This window comes from Haemaphysalis longicornis, unplaced genomic scaffold (assembly GCF_048455015.1).
Source record: "Haemaphysalis longicornis isolate Haplotype H1 unplaced genomic scaffold, Haemaphysalis longicornis Haplotype H1 scaffold_5, whole genome shotgun sequence".
In the NCBI taxonomy this organism is placed as follows: Eukaryota; Metazoa; Arthropoda; class Arachnida; order Ixodida; family Ixodidae; genus Haemaphysalis; species Haemaphysalis longicornis.
In genome coordinates, this window is record NW_027526385.1 from 40,921,586 (window position 1) to 40,942,795 (window position 21,210).

Consider the following 21,210-nt stretch of genomic DNA (forward strand, 5'->3'; position numbering starts at 1 on the left):
CGTGCCAGTTCTGCGCGTCGCCCTCCCCAGGCTGCAGATTGCACCGTTCTCTGGGGACCATAGCGATTGGCAGGGATTCTGGAAACAATTCGATGCTACCATCCATACAAACCTACACTCGACAAAAATCGACAATTTCAAGTACCTCCCCTTATACGTCACCGGCCCCGTAAGACGGCAATTGAAGCCATCCGGCTTGCGGAATATGGCTACGACGCTGCGGTGAAGATCCTCAAAGACCGTTCTGGCCGCGGAGACCTATTGATGGCAGATCATGTCGATGCGCTCCTCACTGTAACTCTACTGAAGACCTCTGCGGCCGTTGAGGGGCTGTGGCACTTGCATGACGAGATCGCCTTTCTCCTAAGCGCATTGAAAGGACTAGGCTTCGCGCCCAACCGGTATGCTGTAATAATCCACCGTGTCCTGCTAAAGTCGTTGCCTCATGACATTGCTCTTCTTTACCGGCAACGCATGATAGAATCGGAAGCGAGTGAAGTGACCGGCGCTGCCAAGCAAGTGCATGACATCTTTAAGTTTCTCCGTATTCATGTGGAAATTCTGGAAGATGGGCACATGGGCAGCACTGGCCCTCAGGTTCGACGCCATTCAGCACGTCGGCAGACACCGCATGAGTTTTTTCCGCCGTCGGCTGCAGCGCTACATGCGGAGTCGTCGCCGCCTCCTTATCGGGACTGTTGCCTCCTTTGTGATGGGTGACGCCTTAGGATCGCGCAATGCACCGCGAATGTGCTACTAGACGAGAAGCGACGGCGACTGCAAGCAGGCAGAGATTGCTTCCACTGCGGCAAGCAGAATCATGTTTCACGTTCCTGCTGGACTGCTAGAACGTTGTCCTGCAGCTGCTGTTCGCGCAGGTATCTAAATTCACTGTGCGACGTGTCTCAGCCAGATTCCGTGTACGCTGCCAGGTCTGCCCCCTCGGCTGGTCAAACGGGCCCGCCTGCCGTGCCTACACCTTCCCAACGTACTCACGCGGCATCGTCGGTGGTTGCAGCCACAACCAGCGTCACATGGTCCACTTCAGTTTACCTGCAGAGTTGCCGCACGTGGGTGACGGGTTCCAATGATAAGCTTCTGGTGTGGGTTCTGCTAGACACAGGCAGCCAGCGGAAATTCATTCGGTGGGACGTGTCGCGTGCTCTGGGCTGCTCCGTTGAAGGCGTTGAGGACCTCAAGCTGGTAACCTTCGGCAAGAGCCACCATACAGCAGCTGAGCACTATCCTCACGTGTCTGTTAAGGTGGCCAGAGAGAACAACGGCAACCAAGTAGCCATCGACGCACTGGAGGTCCCAAGTATCTGCGCCGTAACGAGTCCCACAATCACAGAGGACACGCTCAGGCTCAAGCACGACTGTGGTCTTTTCGCCGCTGACACTTCGCTCGCATCGGCTTACATGGACGACCACATGAGCATCCTAATTGGATCAGATTTCTACTGGCAAGTTACATCGGGTGACATCTCATGGCTGGCTCCGCACCTGACCGCCGTCGAAACACTCTTCGGCTGGACTCTCCAGGGTGCACACTCCGACGAAACTGGCTGTCTTTAGGAACTATCCAGTGCTTTGTTCCAGCCTCTCGGAGAACCTCCGCGTGATGATGTCGCAGAAGAAAAGCCGTCATTCCTACGGTGCGATGTCAGGAAGAAAGACATGCGACGCAAGGTTCTCCAGAAAAACAAGCTGGGATTGCAATGCCAGCGCGGATGTGCAAAAACTTACGCCTGCGTCGGTTAGGGTGGTTGGCGGAGTGACGTGCTCCTTGCACACCCATGAGGCTGACATCAACACCGCTGCATTTTGCGCTGGTGAGTTGTGAAAAACAACGCCAAGAAAACGAAAGGCAAAGAAAAGAAGTCTGCGAAAAGAACATCTGCGAGTCCTGAAAGTGCTACCTCATCTTTGGTGACATCTAGCCTCACGCTGTCAGAACCGGAAGAAACGAGGGCATCACTATCGAATTCGAAAACGATCTTGCCCGAAATGAGAGCAAGCCTTACTTCTACGGAGCACAACATGCACAGAGAGGGACAATGTGCTGACGAGTATGCGGAGCTGCAACCAGCATGAAGACTGCCTCACTCGGCTCAACGGAGTGCTGCATCCAAGCATGCGCTGCTCACTGGGCAGCGATTCTCAGGAAAGCCACCGAGTGCCCGCACTGAAAATTCGAACAACCCAGTATCCCAGATGGAAATCTCGGTCCACACAAATGCACCCGCAGGGTCTTTTTTCCTGCTACCTGGACGCGACGGAATCGCCCGGACCTGTATACTACGCCTGTCAACGCGGCACAAAATTCGGCGCCCCATTCAACGGCTCTACTTTCTTGAAGCCAACCCTTTGGCGGGCAGAGAAGTGTGCAGAAAATAAATGGGGAACGTGTGGATGACACGAGATAACGCAGCGGACGTTGGCACGATAAATGAAAAAAGGAACATCCGCCGCGCTCGCGTTCTCGAGTTGGAGAGTTCCATGGCCTCTACGAGAGCCGAAATTCTGGGTCCTCCTTTCCCTGCTTGATCTATCACAAAGGGTACATTGAAGGTCGTATGGCAATCTAACTTGAAGAAATACCCAGTGCACTATCAGTCGCTGAATCGGCATGTTGCCGGCGGTGGAAGAAAAACGTCCAGTGCACATGACGCTAACGTCATCCTGGAGCAAGTACATGTGAAGTCGAGTGCACGCCAGGGCACGCGAAAAGAACCGGTGCGCCCCATCCACGGCGAACACTTATTCAGGGGAGGTAGCGCTCGCATAAATAGGCCAGTCTGTTTCTCGCCTTCTTAATAAGCTTGCAGCGCATGTGAGAGTGTGCGAAATCTTACACCGCTTACTTTAGCAGCGCCCGTAAAATGCTTTCGAATCCTGACAGGTAAAAGTCTTAAGTGTCTGAATTTTTGCACGATGGTGTGAGCAGACGTTTTCTCCAATAAATTTTGTTTTCCCTGTTAGCTCAGCCGCCAACTGTTTTAGCTTCTATGTTTCCGAAAGTTTCCGACCTCACTGGTATTGACCTGCTGAGCATGCTGAGTCACCGCTTTTATAAGCCTATGTGATACTTGCGCCAGCAATGCAAGGATTAGTTCTTAAGTATGCTTTTACGTGTAATGGTAAATTTGCGCGATGTGAAATTGATTATTTTTTGCAACATTGTTGTGGTGCCATTCTGCTATTTGATTGCAGTTTCTTACGATGCTATTTAATGTTAAAAGCATCTGCCTGATAACCCCCATTCTGGAACATCTGCAATTTAATTAAGAATCATAGCAAACAAGAAAGTTTTTTCCCGTGTCTAAACGTTACCAACTAGAAGGATTATCACTATGAGAAAACGACGGTGAAACTTCTGATTGCCACCCGCACTTTGGCATCCCACGTAGCAGAAGAAAGATTTTGGGAGCCTTCTGAATATCCGTCACGTGTTAGAATAAAAATTAAATCTCCAAAAAATTTCATACTTTGCATCATGATGAGGGCGAACGCAATTTTTACAGCATTTCTCATGGCTATCTTAAACGCTAAACGTCAATACCGAGCTTGGACATCATTTTAAAAAAAGTGTCTTCTAAATAAGGAAAGTACAAGTGACTAGAAATCAATTAGCGAAAGTGCAGTCATGCATGTCCTTGGTTGTGATATAATGCTAGCGTTGGATCTCATGCAGTCGACAAATACCATGGAAAAACGGGGGAAACGCCGGTTAATTATCCGAATTATTTCACACCCTTGAGCGACGTCTTTCTGAATGCTTGTGAACAAGCCGGATATAAATACATCGACTACAATGGAGAGAGCCAGTTGGGTGAGTACTGAGTTTCCTCTACGGTTATAACAAATGAAATGCCGCCACGTCGAGAGAGCTTTTAACTTTATCTCTTTTCGATAAGCAAGGTCATCCGTTGAGGTTTTCCTGGAGTAGTTATGTAAGCGAAAAAACAACTAAATACCTTCCACCGAGTGTGAAATCAATTCAAACAGTGGAGATGAGAGTTGTCTTTACGAAGATTTCGTTTAGCTTTGGCTTCTTCAGAGCTTTGGCGCTTGCTTGCCTGCGCTGTTGCTTAGCTTCTACAGCTTGCTTCCATACCTCGAGCACGGCCGCTGCATGAGAGCGCACGCAAGGTGCGGCCGTGCAAGACTCCCTCGCGGCGCTAGCGTTCGGGGATGGGTTTCGGTACGGAGCGGGGCGATCCCCTTGGGTGAGCCTTTCAGCCAACTAAATGGGACAGCCAGCGCACGTGTTTTAAAGACGCTGTAGTCTTTCCTGGGCTACCCAGCCGCGAAAACTCTCTGTGCGTGCGTATGTATGTATGTATGTATGTATGTATGTATGTATGTATGTATGTATGTATGTATGTATGTATGTATGTATGTATGTATGTATGTATGTGTGTGTGTATGTGTGTATGTGTGTATGTATGTATGTATGTATGTATGTATGTATGTATGTATGTATGTATGTATGTATGTATGTATGTATGTTTGTATGTATGTATGTATGTATGTATGTATGTATGCATGCATGCATGCATGTATGTATGTATGTATGCATGTATGTATGCATGTATGTATGTATGTATGTATGTATGTATGTATGTATGTATGTATGTATGTATGTATGTATGCATGTATGTATGCATGTATGCATGTATGTATGTATGTATGTATGTATGCATGTATGTATGTCCCTCGATTCAGCCGCCTGGGCAGAAGTTAAAATTGTTCTAGAGTGAGACATAGGCAACAGATTTTCGATGTACTAAATCCAAAAAATGTCCCATATTTGTCAACATTGTTAATAAACTATAATATTCAATAAAAAGATAACACTACCCCTTAGCTTTAGTTGTCTGAAAACGTCTCCCACATACTGCAAGTAAACTGCTCTGCACTTTTGTAGCCGACAGTGGATTACTTACAGCTGAGAGGCATTTGTTTGGACTTTATTCTTCTGAAATTTCGAAAATGTCACCTTTTCTCGGGAAACGTGTTGTCGACAAACACTACAGCGAAGAATATTTGCCGGCGACGGGTTAAAGCCTTGAGTATGGGGACACTTCTATTGCAAAACATATTTGGTGGGCTGAATGCGGACCTCGTACAACGAAGACATGGGACAGGATCGCTAAAAAAGGATTTGAAAAGAGAGACATTTTGGTATGCGTGTCTTTTGCAACTGCTCCTATTGGCTCGTGCCGTGCCACGCACAGAGATTTGGGCTGTGTCGTTTTCGCAGGAGCGACACTGCTTGAAAGCACGCTACTGAAAACTTAAGGTTGTATATAAAGAAAAGTAACTACACCGTGCGGTGTTCGAGAGACAATGCGTGCTGTCGAGTCTTCTATAGCAGCTAGCATCTTTTAAACTTTGCGATAATATATAGCGCTATAGGTACATACGACCCCTTATACCATCTCCGAATTGAACCCATATGCATTCATATCTGAAACTAACGCCCGGGCTCCCTGAGCAGTACTTGTGTTTGCCGCAATTAGCACGCTCTAATGGCATTGCGGTAATTTTGCTCTGCGAAAAAACTGCGCTTCAATTTCAATTAATTTTCGCAGCGTAGGGAAATGCCCACGTACGTTTTTCTAAGTCAGCTTTCTTTGTTGAGTACCCAAACAATGTCCTTCCGTAATCCACGTGTCATCATCATCATCATAATAATAATCATCATCAGTTTATTAGGTCCACTACAGGACGCAGGTCTCTCCCATTGACCGCGACCTGTTTTTGTCCAGTGCTGCCCGAGTCCATTCTTTGCCTCCGAATTTTCTTTCAACGTTGCCAAGTTCAAGTTCCATAAGCGGCCTGTGTGGATCCAGGGATTCTTAGCGCCCTCCGCTGTATCACTTGCTTGACCGCCGCCATGGTCAGGTGTTTTACAGCCGCTGGGGACTGAGGGCCGAAATTTGGGTTGGTCACTCATAATGTGGTTGGGCCAACTACTACACGAGGGTGGCGAGATCCTTCTGTGGTGAGGGAGTGCTGTTTGTGTGCCCTAAAGCCTTCCTAGTATGGTTGAACCTTTCTAATCTAGCATCCCAGGTATCCGGGATGGTGTTTTACTTCCGGACCAGGCAGCACTCCATACGTGCGAAGCATTGTACATGCACAAAAAATGCGTAATCCGCGCAGTTAAAACATTTAATAATTATGATAGTCTAGATGTAGATAGTTGATTTAAAATAACAAAGAAAAGAAAAAACTGTGAAGTGGAAAAGCGGTGTTCGAATGCTTACGCGTTATCAGGCAGTTTTTAGAACGTCTCCACAAGTTGGCTTTTTTCCTTTTGTGTTCGGGAAAACATTTATAAATATTTTCCCGAAATAGCGTGCCGAAACTTGCAAAATATATTTTTTAATTTGGTATCGACCCAGCCGTCACATCTGCTGGCCCAAGATTAAAAAGCTGAAATTTTTTTTACTTTAACACTGTGTGATGTAAGTTCACTGAGCTGGAGAAAAGCGCAAAAGTTTTTTTCACAACTTAGTACTGGCTGTTTCGTAATTGGTTTTGGAAGAACGGCTGAAACTTCCGAGCCGGACAAGAAACTAGCAAACTTCTGTGTGGGGAGCTTTTGACCAATCTGCATGCTTTCGGCCTCAGAGCTTCGGTACGATTCTCTTGGTCATTGCATATCTACTTTTGTGTTTGTACTCTGGGAAAAGGAGGCCATATGAGCTGTGAATGCATACGCGCAAAGATTCTTTTCCGTCTTCCCAAATTTCTGCTCCTTAAAAAAATCCACAGGAGCACTATTACAGTTTTCTCGCTATTACAGCTTTAACACTCTCCTTCCTGAGCATTTTGAAACCTATGCTATGCTGAACAGAAACTTAATCGATCGTGCCATTGTAGATAAGGATGGCAAGCAGTTTTACGGCCGCGCATTTTCCAGCATTATCGATCCGCATAATGTTTTTTTCCACAAGACACGATAGAGAACGTTGTAAGAGAGAAGATTATTTTTCGTGGGCAATACCCTTATTGTCGTTTTGTGGAAGGGGAACTTTCTATGGGTAGCTTGAGGAAGGGAGGTACATACGTACTTCCCCAGCGGGGGTGACACGCACTCGATATGTGGTACGCGCTCCGCTTCCCCAATTCAATTGACGCCGATGCCTTTCATTTAACTTGTTGACGTGCACATGCGTTAGGAAACTGATGAAGTCACCATAGATTAGAGGGATCGCAGAATATTGTGGAATCTTCTCTCGTCACTTCTGCCGCACTTCATGTAGTGCTCCGCTTTGAACTGCGACGTGGATGACGCCGACCACAGCAAGGAACTTTCCGAAGTTCTATAAAAGCAACTGAGACATTTTCTGCGTAACTGAGCTGGGAATGTCCACGCGACCATGGATCGGCTTGTAAAGCTGGTGCAAGAACCACTGTCATGAGAATACTTAAGGCTTTGATATCAAGTCGAAATTGGAATTGCTTTTCATTCAGCTATATCATGGTAGTGTGACTACATAACTAAACACCGTGTAATGATGCGCTGTGAAATGAATGAGAATTGAGGTGTTTTTTTAGTGAACGACAAAAAAATTCACACAAAAGTTGGTTATGTCCTAAACATTGAGAATGGTTGGCACGCATGATTTCCAAGCGCCGTCAAAGAAACAGCCGTGTTTGTCCAGAATTTTATTATATTACTCTGCAGTCGCAGCTTGCAGACAAAACATGAATCTCTAGCGGGGGTAAGGTCACGCTCACCAAGACCATGCCGAGCAATGTAAAACAGCGGCACAGCGAGACAGCTCCAGGGCACACCTTCGGCGCGTAATGCTGCTCGTGCGAACGAAATTGAACTTCCATCTTGACCAAAAGACGCTCGGCCGCCGCTAATCGTCTTTGCCTTTTAGCAGGCGTAACACTAGTTCTGATAAATGCCTTATGTAGCGCGTGTAACTCCGGTAATAAGCACAAACTTCGAAACAAGCGGCCCCAACGCCGGCGTCCCGCGAGCCGCGATCGCCGCGACCAATACCGGAACGGGGGCGCCACGGTGGCAGTGATGGGCTCTAGGCGCACTCACATCGCTTTGGGGGCACACGGCAGGCCGCCCGGCATTGTGCTTTTCATGCAGCGGCCGTGGCTCGGGACTAGCTTCCATTCGGGCTCGCTACGCCTCCGGGGATTTCTTCCGTAGCTCGGGATTTGCTTGCATTCACTTTGGCGCCTCTCTTTTGTAACTGGGAGTCAGCTCCCCATTGCGGTCATTTTGCTGCCGATTCGTTAGCATTCACTGTAGAAGTTGTCTCACCAAAGACGTCAATTAACGTTTTCAGGCGAGTGCTCTTTGACGTTCTGATGGAGCGCCATCCATGGCGGCAAAGGAAGCTTGGTAGCCCGCACCTGCGAGGCAGTTGTGCATCTATGGGTGGGTCTAAGAACGGGTTTCTGCGGGGCGGAGAAACGTACTCCAGAGAGAGCGTAACAGAATACCAGGACAGGCTGTCGTCCGCGCCAGCCCTAGATGTCTCCGCTGGTAAAAATATCTAATTAGCGTCCCTGCTGGGTGGATCGGGGAGCAGACAAACGTTCTCAAATCCCGTTGAGGGAGCTCATCACGCGTCCTACAGTTGCGTTTCTTTAGTAGCGCTCTGAAGAAGCCTCGTTGTAGGAATTGCTGCGGGAAAGAGATGACTTGCCTCCTGCAATGTGAAAATGGATGTTAAGCGAAGGAAGGAAGGAGGAATAAAACAGTACAGGAAAGACAGGGAGCGTCACCAGAGAAAAGTGCGGTTGGTTACACATGGGAATTAGGGAAGGAGTGATTCAAAGAGAAGTAACGGGAGTACAAAATCTCTGGAGGTGAACATGACGAGCGAGAAAAGAACGAGTTAAGATAACTACAAAGACGAAGTCATTGACGAAAACAAAACTTAAAACAGAACAGGTAAATTGGCTGAATGGGGGAATAAAAGACGGTACAGAGTGTCAACACTAGAGGCAGGGATTTTAGGCACTAAAAAGGCGCGTTTTGGGCGCAAAAACAGGCACGAAAAACAGGGTTTTAGGCCTCCATTCTCCCAAACACAAGCACGATAAAGTGTTACACAGATGCAAATAATTTCAAATGAAGACGTGCACGACATGTCTCTACGACAGGAAAAACAAAAAAGTATTATTGTTTACAATGGTACAGGCAGCCAACAATTGAACATAGTCGTTCAGAATACTTTGTTGGGCGTGTTGGTTCATGGCTTCAAAAAAATTAAAACGAGCGCAAAAGACGAGGACAGAGAAACACAGAGCGCTCGTCCCGTCTACTGTGTTTCTGTGTCCTCGTCCTTTGCGCTCGTTTTAATTTTTTTTATAGCCGTTCAGTTATCGTTTATATCTAAAGGGACACTGAAGTGAATTTGTCAAGCTCCAGTTTTTGCTTGCACTGCGTAAAATGGGCATTCTCGATATGTTAGTAATCGTCATACCGCGCTTCTGCCATGTTGTCGGCTGTAAATGCCTACAATAGGCCTCACAGGACGGCTTGGAATCGTAGCAATCACTAGCCGAGGACTACGCAGCGGATGAATGCCCTCCGCGTCACCGCAGATGCTCAAATGCCATGCGCTTTCCCCCCATATTTGCAGCTTGCCTCACTCATGCTTGTATCGTAAAAAGCGTGTTCGCACCAGCCCAAGGGTCTGCTGATTCTGGTCCGCAAGCAGTCGGTGCTTATGGCAACACCACTCCAACGAGAACTGGCAAGCGCGTAAGTGTCAGCCTGCGCGCGCTCTGCGAACTCGCTCATGGAGCAGTGAACATTACGGCCCAAAAATGGTGATCAGTATAGAAAACATCGGTCGAAAACAAAAAAAAAATCAGCTCACAAAAAAAAAAAAAGAAAGTACCCTCGGGGATTCGAAATTGCGACTTGCAAAATATTATACCTAGCGCTTGAGACCACTCGGCCACGGGCCAGCACTGTCGACGGCGGAAATATAAGGTATATAATGTATAACCAGTTTACACTTTCATTTAGTTTTCGCGTTTTAAGCAGCTCAGGTGACTTTGTTGTGCGGCGCTCGTGCAGTAAGCGTACCCCAGATTTTCAAAATATTTCGCGTCAAGCAATTGCATTTCTTAGACGGAAAAGCGTTCGCAGATGCGTAGTCGCACTGCTTGCCGCTGCGCTTGTTCACCCAGCGCAAAAAAAGTGCTTCCTGCTCCCTAGTTTTACGCTGTACGGTAAAAGTTTCAGTTGATTTTATTTCCTTAGTACCTATTGTTACGCTAGGATCGTGCAGAACTCGGAGAGAGGAATGCCGGACGCACACACAGGACGAAGTGTATTTACAACATATTCGAGACGTTAGACGACCACGCAAAGAAAAAAATTCAGAGCCCTTCCACTCCGTGAAGAGGGATGGCCAGCAAAGCTGCAATGCCGAGCCTCAACGTGAGGTTTGGCTGGGTCCAAGGGGTGCATGAAGCAAAATACGTTTGTTTGCAATTTGCGATTGAGCATTGTTCCTGGTTGTTAACTGAAAGTCCAGTCCTGTGCAGCCACTGCTCCTCGCGCATGCTCAGCACGGCTCGTCACGAGCCACGTGAAACGGCTATCAAGCGTCTCCGACGCAGCGTCATACTTGGCTACTGCGCAATTGAGGCGCACACCTTGAGTTGCGCAATGACGCAACACAATCCAACCCAATCCACTTTAATGCAACCCAATCCAACCCAATTTAAACCAAGCCAAGCCAAGCCAAGCCAAGCCGATTGAATCGAATCCAATCCAATCCAAGGCTGCTCGCGCTTGCGCAGAACGGCCCTTCACGGCAAACGCGAAACTGCTCAACCTCGGCCAGTGTAGCTTACGCTACAAAACACACAGGAATCGTGGGTTGAAATTTATTATAGCGCGGGTATGGCAATCACGGCGCATGCTGTATGAAGGCACTAGGACCTTTTTGATTTTGTTTGATTTTTTTCCTGGCCCAGGGGTGTGGCGCGCAGCTTCACGATTCTGGCGATTTGAGTGGGCTCCGCAACGTGGCGCGACGCTTCCTAGCAATTCCTGTCTACATCGCTCTGGGACCGGAGACGATCTGCTGGATCCTAGCCATTTACAGCTTTGCTGTAATAATGGCAACTCAAAAAGAAAGTTAGCTTTCCGCGGCACTGGCTGGCGCTAGGCCCGCAAAACGGTTGCGTCAAGCACGGCTCACAGGTATGCCTTGCTGGAGCGCAGTGGTCGTCGAGGGTGAGGGTCGCAGAACTTGGCCGGCCGCTTCACGGAGAGGTCACCAGCGAGCTGGTGCGAGACGCTCCGGAACACCTCCGAGACCAAGCAGACCAGGCCCGGAAGTCGTGGCCAGGACTCAGAAAACCGGCGGTCCGAGCAGGAGCATGGGGCCGCTGACGCACCAAGAACGTCGGTCTCACAGCAGCAGGAACCCTGGCTGGAGCCGGAACGGGACGACACGGCAGTGCCTTGTGATCACTCGTGCCCGAGCGGGTAGCCACACCCAGACGGCCGCTCGCCTTGGTGACCGATGGCGATGGTCTCCTGACGGAAGGCACGTCGACCGGACGTCTAATGTGCGAATGCCCAATCCAACCGTGCCCTGTCTCGGTCGCCCTGCGCTTTCCGAGTTCGCAGCTCTCGCTCGCACCACGCCTTTGTCTTCCCCTTCTCGGTGGTGTCTTTTCCCAGCAGATGTTGTTGTTGTTGGACCAAAAAAAAATGGCTCGTACCCACTCAGGGGGATTGGCCAGGAAATGGGCGCTAACTGAGAGAAGAGGAAAAACTAATTTGGATTAAATGAAGAAAAGTGAATAAATACAAAAAAAAGGTGAGTGTAAACGGGAGTAAAAAGAAAATAAGTAAACTGCCAGAAAATAAGGTGCGGTAGAAGATAGAGCTCAGAGTGATTGGGTGGGCCAATTGATTAAAATGGTTTTCCAAATATCTTTTTCGTATGGAGGCAAACCGTCGGCAGAAGAGGAGGAAATGTTCTATAGTCTCTAATTCATTGCAAAATACACAAACGGGTGAAGGGGCCAGATCACAGCGGTACAAATAATAATTTAAATTTGGTACGTCACAGCGAAAGTTAGTTAGGCTAACTTCGCATTCGCGTGATTGGCTAATCCGGACTTCCAGGAGAACCGGAGGTGCTCGAACTCTGAACCTACGCACGCAGTTTCAGCCATGCTTTTTAGGAGGCCTAATCTGCGAAAACGTGCCGAGGTGAGGAACTGTACGTGCGGCAAGATTTCCACCACTGGGCGGTGGAGGGGATCCCTAGTCCGGGATCCCCTGGCTACGGCTGGCTGCGTGGGCCCTTTGCACCAGGTCAAGCTGGAACGTAGGGTCCTTGCTGGTCAACCGCGCCGTCCACTGTTGTATAGAGGGGTTGGGGATTGGGTGCAGGTCCGGTGTCTTTTGGCACTCCCACACCTGATGGAATAGGGTACCGGGCGCTGGGCAGTAGTGGCAGGTGGCTGGATAGTCTGTCGGATAAATGGCACGAAGAAGGGTACGGTGTGGATACGTGTTAGTTTGGCGGGTGCCCTAACAACTGCACCTGTTGTTTTAATAAAGATTTTCCTCCTCCTCCTCCTCCACCACTGGGCCATCCAGTGCAAGTCCCGCCAACATATCTGCCGATTCGTTAATCCAGATGCCAGCGTGTCCAGGCACCCACACCAAACGCAGCTCTCATAGTGATGTAGGCAATAAATAATTGAGGGCTCTACGTAGAGGAGAGCTATTAGGGGACGAAAAAGCAGTGCAAACTGAGAGAGAGTCGGTGATTACTATTACATGTTGTTTAGTAGAATCTAACTTTCGAAGGGCTAAGATAATTGCCAAGTATTCTGCATGAAAAGAGCTAGTGTTTCTCTCTAAACAGGGAGAAACAATACCTACGCCTGCCTTCTCATTACGGACGGAGGCGTCAGTGCCGATAATGACGTGACCTGGAAAACCTGTAAGGTGATCCTGCCAAATGCCGGATAAGACATTTGACGGGAGCAATTTAGCATTCCTGGGGAAAATTTCATCGAAAGCTACATCTAAGGATGAGACATGACGATTAGGTACGGTAACAGATAATAGGGCCACGCGTAACGGGTCTAGTAGGGATTGGGCCAATATCACTTGTGGGCGTTTGAACCTGGGCCATGTGCCTCTGAAAAACAACGACGGTCATGTTACAAAGGCAGTCTGCGGTCTGGATATGGGCGACGCCATTATTCTTAGGAATGCATCAACAGTGAGGGCGTGCAGGCGGGAGACTACTGTGAGAATTCGAGCTTCCATGTATAAAACGTTTATTGGCACGTAACCAGCGGCCGCTTGGTGTCTCGCGCTATGTGAAATCTTCTTTCACCATTTTCACCGTGCCCCCTACGAGCCACTCATCACAACTATGTTGGCTTCGCAGACTTCTCCCACCTTGAAGTTGCCTTGGATTTTCCTACTAGCGTATCAGAAAGCGACGCGTCGCATGTGCGCTTGTGCAGCGCTTCTGTGGAGCGAACTGGACTTGGAGATTGATACAGTGTAGAAACTAACAAATTAAAGAAACTGACATTATTCAATTCACAAACGTGTCGTGTCTTAGTTTCAACTCAGCGAACGTATTGCGACGACCCGTCGGCGGCCCGCGGAATAAAACGCTGTACTATAAACGCTGGGCCGACTGACTGTGTGGGAATGTCGGCAAGCCGTGTAGTAGCGCAGTCAGGCCAAGTCATCTCCTCCTGACGTCACACAACAACGCCACAGAAAATGAGCGAAAATGCAGAGAGGAGGACAGTATCTTCGAATTGATATTTTTACCAAATAAATTCGCCTAAACGACCTCATAGTGGTCGAAACATGGCCTGTGGACTCCAGACTACAATTTGCGCGAGCAATACCGCAATGTTTACAAATCACTTCAGTGTCCCTGTGGCGCAGGCTGACGCCCGTTATTTTTATTTCCTTTTGTTTGCCGCTCGATCTTTGGTGTCCCTCCCTCAAATCTGTGGGAATAATGTCATTCCATCCGCCTAATTCGACAAGCGTACTATCTGCATTAATTTTCGATGGCCACTGTCGCTTTTTCTAGCGCCGTAATAGTAAAAAAACATAAAAAGAATACTTGAGAGCTTGAAATACCGCTCTAAAAAAGCGCTTTTTTATATCTTCCAGTCGCAATTTAATTACTGCACTGAAAAGGGGAACGCAAATAATATATACAAGATTTATCACGATTTATCAATATATACGATTTATGAAGAATGTAACATGCTCTTACACGAGGAAAGTTAGGCACAACTCTGGAAATTTCCTTATATACAATGATGTTATGCGAAGTAGTCGGGCAAGACGTCCCAAGACTGAAAATGCACTCTCACGCAATTGAAGAGCATTTTTAAATGGAATTTAGCATCCAAACAGGTTTATGATAAATTTTAGAATCTATTAGCAGTTTGAATTTGAGGGCGTAGGTAATCTGCTGCTATCAAAGGCGTGTTCGATGCTGAACCATTGCATTGTGAATAAAGTTGGATATTAATATATTTCTAAAGAATAAAGCGCGACTGCACATGTTTGAATAAATCTGTTTAGAGAGCACGTGAAACGTGGCCTAAGAACCAGTGTTTTTACACTGGTTCTAAGAAAACAATAGCAAACTACCACCATCTCCAAATTTTTTATTGGAAAAATAATGTGCCTCCTGCACTGATAATGATCGTCCCATTCCACTGCTGGTAGCTGTGGTTTTCCGTGAGGTGGTTGTATTAGGGGACTATGTTAAAGCCCATAGAATTCTGCACAGTCAGTGCTCCCTGGTAAAATAAATAACGATCTCAAACTACAGTCGAAACCGGAACATGAGTCTAAATAGTGGTCATACAAACACAGATTTTGATTATAGGTGTTTATAGGCATTTGAAAATCATTTAGGCACAACACTCCCCAATATACATTTGTAGGTATTATACACACTGCATAAAAGCCCTTCTTAAACTTTAATCCATGCCGACGTATCAAAGTGGGGGGATATGTACGCAAGATCAAAACAGACGTTTGCCTAAAATACACTCTTTAGTCATTAGAACCGTTTAGATAAGACAGTAACCGTTAAAAAAACGAAGCAAAGCTAGTTGTCGCAACAACACTGCAGCTGCTAATGAGGGAATGAAGTGTTTCATTAATTCTCAGTAATCGCAGCGTAAATCCTTTGTAATTGAAGTTGAAGATGCTGATTTGTGCTAGGTTCGTGGCAAAGGCCAATTCAGTTCTCCCCAAAGCAAGTCATGCATGACTAAATCACCGAAGATCAATGTGAATACGATAAGCGACAAAGGGAGTGCCAACGTCACCCAGCTGAATCGAGGCGCCTGGCACAAATGAATAGAATTTGTGCAGCGATGAGACAATCCTCAACGGTTCTTACTATGGCAAATTTCGTGGTATCGAAAGCTTTCAGAGTATGTACATTTAATCTCTCAACGAAGATTGCTCGTGATTTGTACAAACTTTACTAGTCGATAACATCGTTCCTATAATATGGAAGTGCCAACACTACTTGCTACTGTCATTCCGTGTCTCTCCCATATGTCCAGGGAATACGACACAAAAATGGCTCCAATTTATGCTCTCAAGGTGGTTGGACAGTGTAGCTGTAGCTTTCATAGCATCCACTTTGATCACCAGGGGAAGTTACTGATTGTCTCTGTCCCTGTGATACTTCTCGCTGAAAACTGAAGCGTCGCGTTGTTACTTTAGTAAAGCTTTTGCTGAAGTGAAACAGACTTAGTAACGCTTGTAAAGAAATTTGAACTGTGGCCATACTATGCGTCCAATATTATTCACTTGAGTTTAGAATTCGTCCAAATGAAACAATAAGGAGGCAGCCATTCACGCTTCTGGCGCTTCAACACAGCCTCAAACAACCGCATGCTCTTGACGCTGACGAGCGGTCTCCAGTTCACGATCTTCATCGCTACTTTGAGCCCGACGTTGGCGGCATAATTGCGATTGCGCTGTCGATGCCTCTTTGCGTATCAGGCTTGTTCCTAAACAAAGTTCCTGTGTTTTTGCAGCCGCCCCTTTCCGTAGGGTCAATTTCCCGCGCAAGCCGGGTGAACTTCCCAAACGTTGTAGTACCATGCAAGGGCCGAGCACCAGGCCGGGGAGTCGCTTCTGCCTATTTTACCGGTAGGTGCCCGGCGCCACCAAGGCACACGAATGCACATGGTGCCTCCCACAGCCATGGTGGACGCTCAACTCACCACCGCCTGTGGCAGGACATGCCGCCAGACTCTTTCACCCTCGGCAATGGCGCAACGCGGCATGATGGCCGGGGCCCCGCCAGATGGACAAGGGTCAGGGGCTCCTCTCAAGGGTAAAGGCAGCTTTCCAGGTGTGGATTCCCCTTTCAAAGGTCCGCACTCGACCAGGGACGCCTGTACCCTTTAAAGAAACGGGTGGGTGCCCGGCGGTACCAGGATTCGAACCCAGTACCTTCCGCATACGTAGCGAGTGCTGTACCTCTGAGCCATCGCTGCGGTAGAAAGTTACGACCCCTTCCTCTGGGGCATTTCCCGACAAAGTCGGGTAACTTCCCAAGCACGAGTTCCCCGATTCAGGGGTGCTTGTACCAGTTTTACTGGTTGGTTACCAGCGGTACCGAAGTACCTCCCACATTCTCGTACCCCATGGTACAAACCGACGTGCTGTAACGGTTTCCAGTACACTGGATCCCCTGTACGGGGGGCGCCTGTCCCCATTTTGATTGTGGTGGGTTACCAGCGGCTCCCGAGTAACCTACCACGTGTGCCGCAGTGGTAGCGCGTGTTCAAGACCTTTTATATCCTGCCGAAACAGGGGGCGCTTGGGCCCTTTGAACTGGTGGGTGCCCAGCGGTCCCAGACTCCGCCTGAAGGGCTTCGAGAGACCTACGACATGGCCCTCCATGGCTGCTTGTGGTCAAGCTCCAAGCGTTTGTTCCACCGTCGAGACAAGCTACGGTACGGGGACACTTGTGCCCTTTAAAGAAACCGGTGGGTATCCGACGGCCCAGGATTCGAACCTGGTGCCCCCCTCTTACGAGACGAGTGTTTTACCACTCGACCATCGCCATCAGTTAAAAGTTCCTGCGTTTTTGCAGCCGCCCCTTTCCACAGGGGCGATTCCCCGTGCAAGCCGGGTGAACTTCCCAAGCGTTGTAGTCCCACACAAGGGCCGAGCGCCAGGCCAGAGAGTCGCTTCTGCCTATTTTACCGGTAGGTGCCCGGCGCTACCAAGGTGCACATGGTGCCTTCCACAGCCAAGGTGGACGCTCAACTCGCCACCGCCTGTGGCAGGACATGCCGCCAGACTCTTCCACCCCCGGCAATGGCGCTACGCGGAATGATGGCCGGGGGCTCCGCCAGATGGACAAGGGTCAGGGGCCCCTCGCAAGGGTAAAGGCAGCTTTCTTCCCGTTTTCTTTCCGTTTTGCATTGGTGAAATTATCCTGTTAGCCGTGTCCTGACAGGTACAACAGCCTCGCACTAATGCTGCGTTTGACATGGTGCTGTCGAAGGCTTCATGCTTGGGATCCTTCTCACCGGGCCCTTTGGCTCCACCATGATTTCTCTACACGGACATTTCTCGGGTCGGCTACCGTTCCTGGGAGCGCGGGGTATACATACAGGTGTTAGAGGTGAACAGCTACGATGATAGCGTCTGACGGGCGGGCCTCTCTTACGCAACAGCTAGATCGGCAGCAGTGCGAACGCAGATCACCACAGTCAATGCCTCGTCCCGTAGGCTGGCGTCACCCTTCAATGCACACGCTGTGTCGTTGGCCGTCCTTTTGTCGACCTCTGTCCTCGAATAAAGAGCGCTAATTTCTGCCGAGGTGGTCCAACTTTTGGTCTAGCAATAAATTCCTCGGGGCACCTAAGAGAGGTTACGTGGTTTCAAGGGAAAAACATGGGTATACTCGTCAAAGACCTAGTTACTCCTCCACTGCTTTTTTGTTTCTTCGCGTCCGTTTCATCCCATGTTGACGCATATTATATCTAAAGGCTTCTTGCTGCCACACCAAGTTTAAGCCTCCTCGCTTTGAGGTATGACGCGATATACTTCCATAGGCAAAATACTTCAACCCACAGCGCCGCTGTCCTAGAATCAGTGTTCTTCATGGCTAGCGCCACCTCTTCTTTTCACGTGCCGCCACGTTCACCTGTCACGAGTAATGAGCTGGTTGTCTTTCACCGCTGGCAGTGTTCGGCGACAGCTCAAGGGTAACTCGCTGGACTCCTACGGGGAAAGCCGGGGTTCTCTCTCTCTAATTTTCCTTTACTTATAAACATTGGTTGGTACAAAAGTTAAAATTTCATCTGGACTCTTAGCAACGGTGGAAGTGCCGGGCCCATCCAGTTAATACACGTTTAACCTTGCAAGCACATATAAGTACACAGAAAAATAATACGATGATAACAAGCACAATATAGAATATGAAAATTACACGTTTTGCAAGAGGCGACGACACAAACATTTCGTCAATAAACTGAAACACATTGCGCGCATAAAAAGTTCAAGTTGATGAGACTAGAGGATTTATAGAGAAGACGCGAAAACCACGCCACGAGGAAAAAAAGATATATGATTGTGCACAACTGGTGACAAAAGCAAAATTTCAAGAATTAAATGAGCGATTCGAGATCTTTGCATTGTATGTACTTCTTGAGCGCGCTTGAAAAATTTTGACTTTGTTCAATGCGGATGGGTATAATATTTCATAGTTTAGCTCCCATATATTGCACAGTCCGTTTACCATAACAGTTGTGCACCATAAGAAGTTTGAGGTGGTCGCCTGAACTAGTTCTTGTATTTCTGAGCGGTGTTATAAATATTGTGGATGGTGAGAGGCTGTTGTTTGAGAATTTGTTCTGCGTGACACAAGCTATTTTGTAATCACGTGCAAGTAAAAAGGGCATTAGACCTAGCTGCTTAAAGAGCTGTCCCAAATGAGCTATGCATACAGAGAGCGTCATAACTCGCAGCGCTCTTTTTTGCAGTGTAATAACTCGTTCAACGTGCGAATGATAAGTATTGCACCATGATTCGACGTAGTATGTTAGGTGGGAGAGGAAGGCACGCAATAAATTGCTTTTAGGGTTGATAAATAATAATGGCAGTGTGCCCTGTATAGTATGAAACAGGAATGGCTCAGTTTGCTGCAGACGAATTTCATGTGCTTTTTGTAGTGGAAGGAGGCATCTAGGGTGACGCCGAGATATTTACTAATCTCGCCTTTTTCAAATTCTGCTCTGCCTATCCGTAGCGTTATCAATTTATTCACTAGTTTGGCAGACAAGGAGAACACGACATGGTTTTATTTACCTTAAGCGCTAGTCTTTTTTGGGAGAAGCATTGCTCGGTTTTTCTAGTTGTCAGTTCGCAATTTGTTCTAATCTGTCACTGCTCGATCCTGGCACTAGGACCACTGTATCGTCTACGTAAATTACGCTTTGGCCCTCACCTATGCAATCGGGAAAATCGTTCATGTATAGTGCGAATAAATGTCGCCCCAAAAAGCAGAGCCCTGCGGTATTCTATGCGTTACCGGAAGGAACTCCGTAATTGCATTTTATATTTGCACGCCCTGTGTACGTCATTGGAAATAGCTATGAAAGAAATTTAAAGAAGAACGTCACAAACCATAACAATTTAACTATTGAAGAAGTCTACCATGGTCAACCGTAACGAAGGCTTTTTTTACGTCCAAAATCAACCCTAAGACATGTTTTCCGTCATTGAAATTGGTGTTTATTATATTTGTAACGGTTGTGACAGCCATGGTAGTGCGAATTTCCGGGGGATGAAAGGCCTGCTGGTGGGGTGCTGAGATGTCGTATTTTATTAGGAATACTAAAACTCGTTTTCTATAAGTCTTTTACACAACGTGTTAATAGATCTGAGCACAGAAATGGGCCTATAGTTTCCTAAAACATTGTAGTCACCATTTTTATACACAGGTGTTACTCTACCGTTTTTTAACAGGTCAGGGTATGTCCCAGAATAATAGGCTGCGTTAAATATTTTCTCTGAATATATACTAAGCACCTCTGCATTTGGTTTTGCACTCTCACAGTAATTTTATCATACCCCGCAAATCCTATGCGAACTCAAATGTGTTTTTTATTATTTCTGTGCAGCTTCGGCCGTTTTCTTGCGCAAACAACTATAATATCATTTTTTCGGAGAATGCGGCACTTAGGGCGTCCGCTTTGAAAAGGGTGCTGTAACCCGCCGTGTGGAAGTGCGGCGCTGCTGCGCCTGCGTAATAAATGAAGCGGGTCTCACGTCAACCCCGCTAGGTGCAGCTTCCGTTCCACTAACGTGTCTCACGGCGCTACTTCTGCTTTATAAGCAACTCAGCTTGCATTCTCCGGAGTGTTGACGAATGATCGACACATTCCCTATTTGTTTTACTTTGTCACCATGGTTAATGTGGTATGAGTTTATTACTACAGATTCTTTCGATAATAAATCCGGTTTTAAGGGCTACTTGTCTCGCTTTCTGTGCTCGTTTCAAAAATTGGCTCGAATTGTTCACAACAGCTAAAACATGAATATTAGAAGGAGGCCAACACACATGCAAGCCTAACTCTCCCAAGCTAGCGATTCCTTCGCGTTAAAAGAAAATAACCGGTGAAGAATTGTGCCTGTACTTCATAGCCCAGAAAGATGTGCTGAGTCTTCATGAATGACGCTTTGTATTTAAGATTATTTCACCATCTTTCCGTAAGGGAACCCTGAGTAGTATGCGAAGCAGCCATGGGGTCGACTCAAGTTCCCATTAGTTGACGTTTCCTTTCGGCTTCGCGAGCCCGAAGTTCGGGATCGGGCTGTCGCGGCTGCCGTTTCGTGGCAGCGGCTCGAGCAGCTCGAGCCCTCTTCTCCGCGGTGCTCTCCGCGGCGCTGACACTCGCGTTGACGCTTACGTTGCAGGTGTCGTTACCGGCGGCGTTGCCCGTGGCATTCATCGCGGCGTTGCGGGAGGAGAATGAGGGGAGCGGAGTGCGCGCGTGTGTCATTTATACCGCGGAGCTACAGTGGTGCCCCCAGTGGAGTATGCAGCGGCTACCGTCGCGCCCCTAACCCTAAGCTGCTTCGCAGTATCGCGCGCGAAGCCACGGGTGTTGCCATTGGTTGCGCGATCCCGGAGA

General features: G+C 47.9%; 1 protein-coding gene across 1 annotated transcript in view; it reads left to right on the forward strand.

Moving 5' to 3' along the window:
* LOC144138092 (4-pyridoxate dehydrogenase-like) overlaps nt 1-21,210 on the forward strand; it is a 236,464-nt gene that overhangs the window by 36,304 nt on the left and 178,950 nt on the right. Inside the window, exon 4 of the mRNA XM_077670184.1 lies at nt 3,695-3,832. Within this exon, the coding sequence (XP_077526310.1) occupies nt 3,695-3,832 (138 nt within the window). The remainder of the gene's footprint in view (nt 1-3,694; nt 3,833-21,210) is intronic.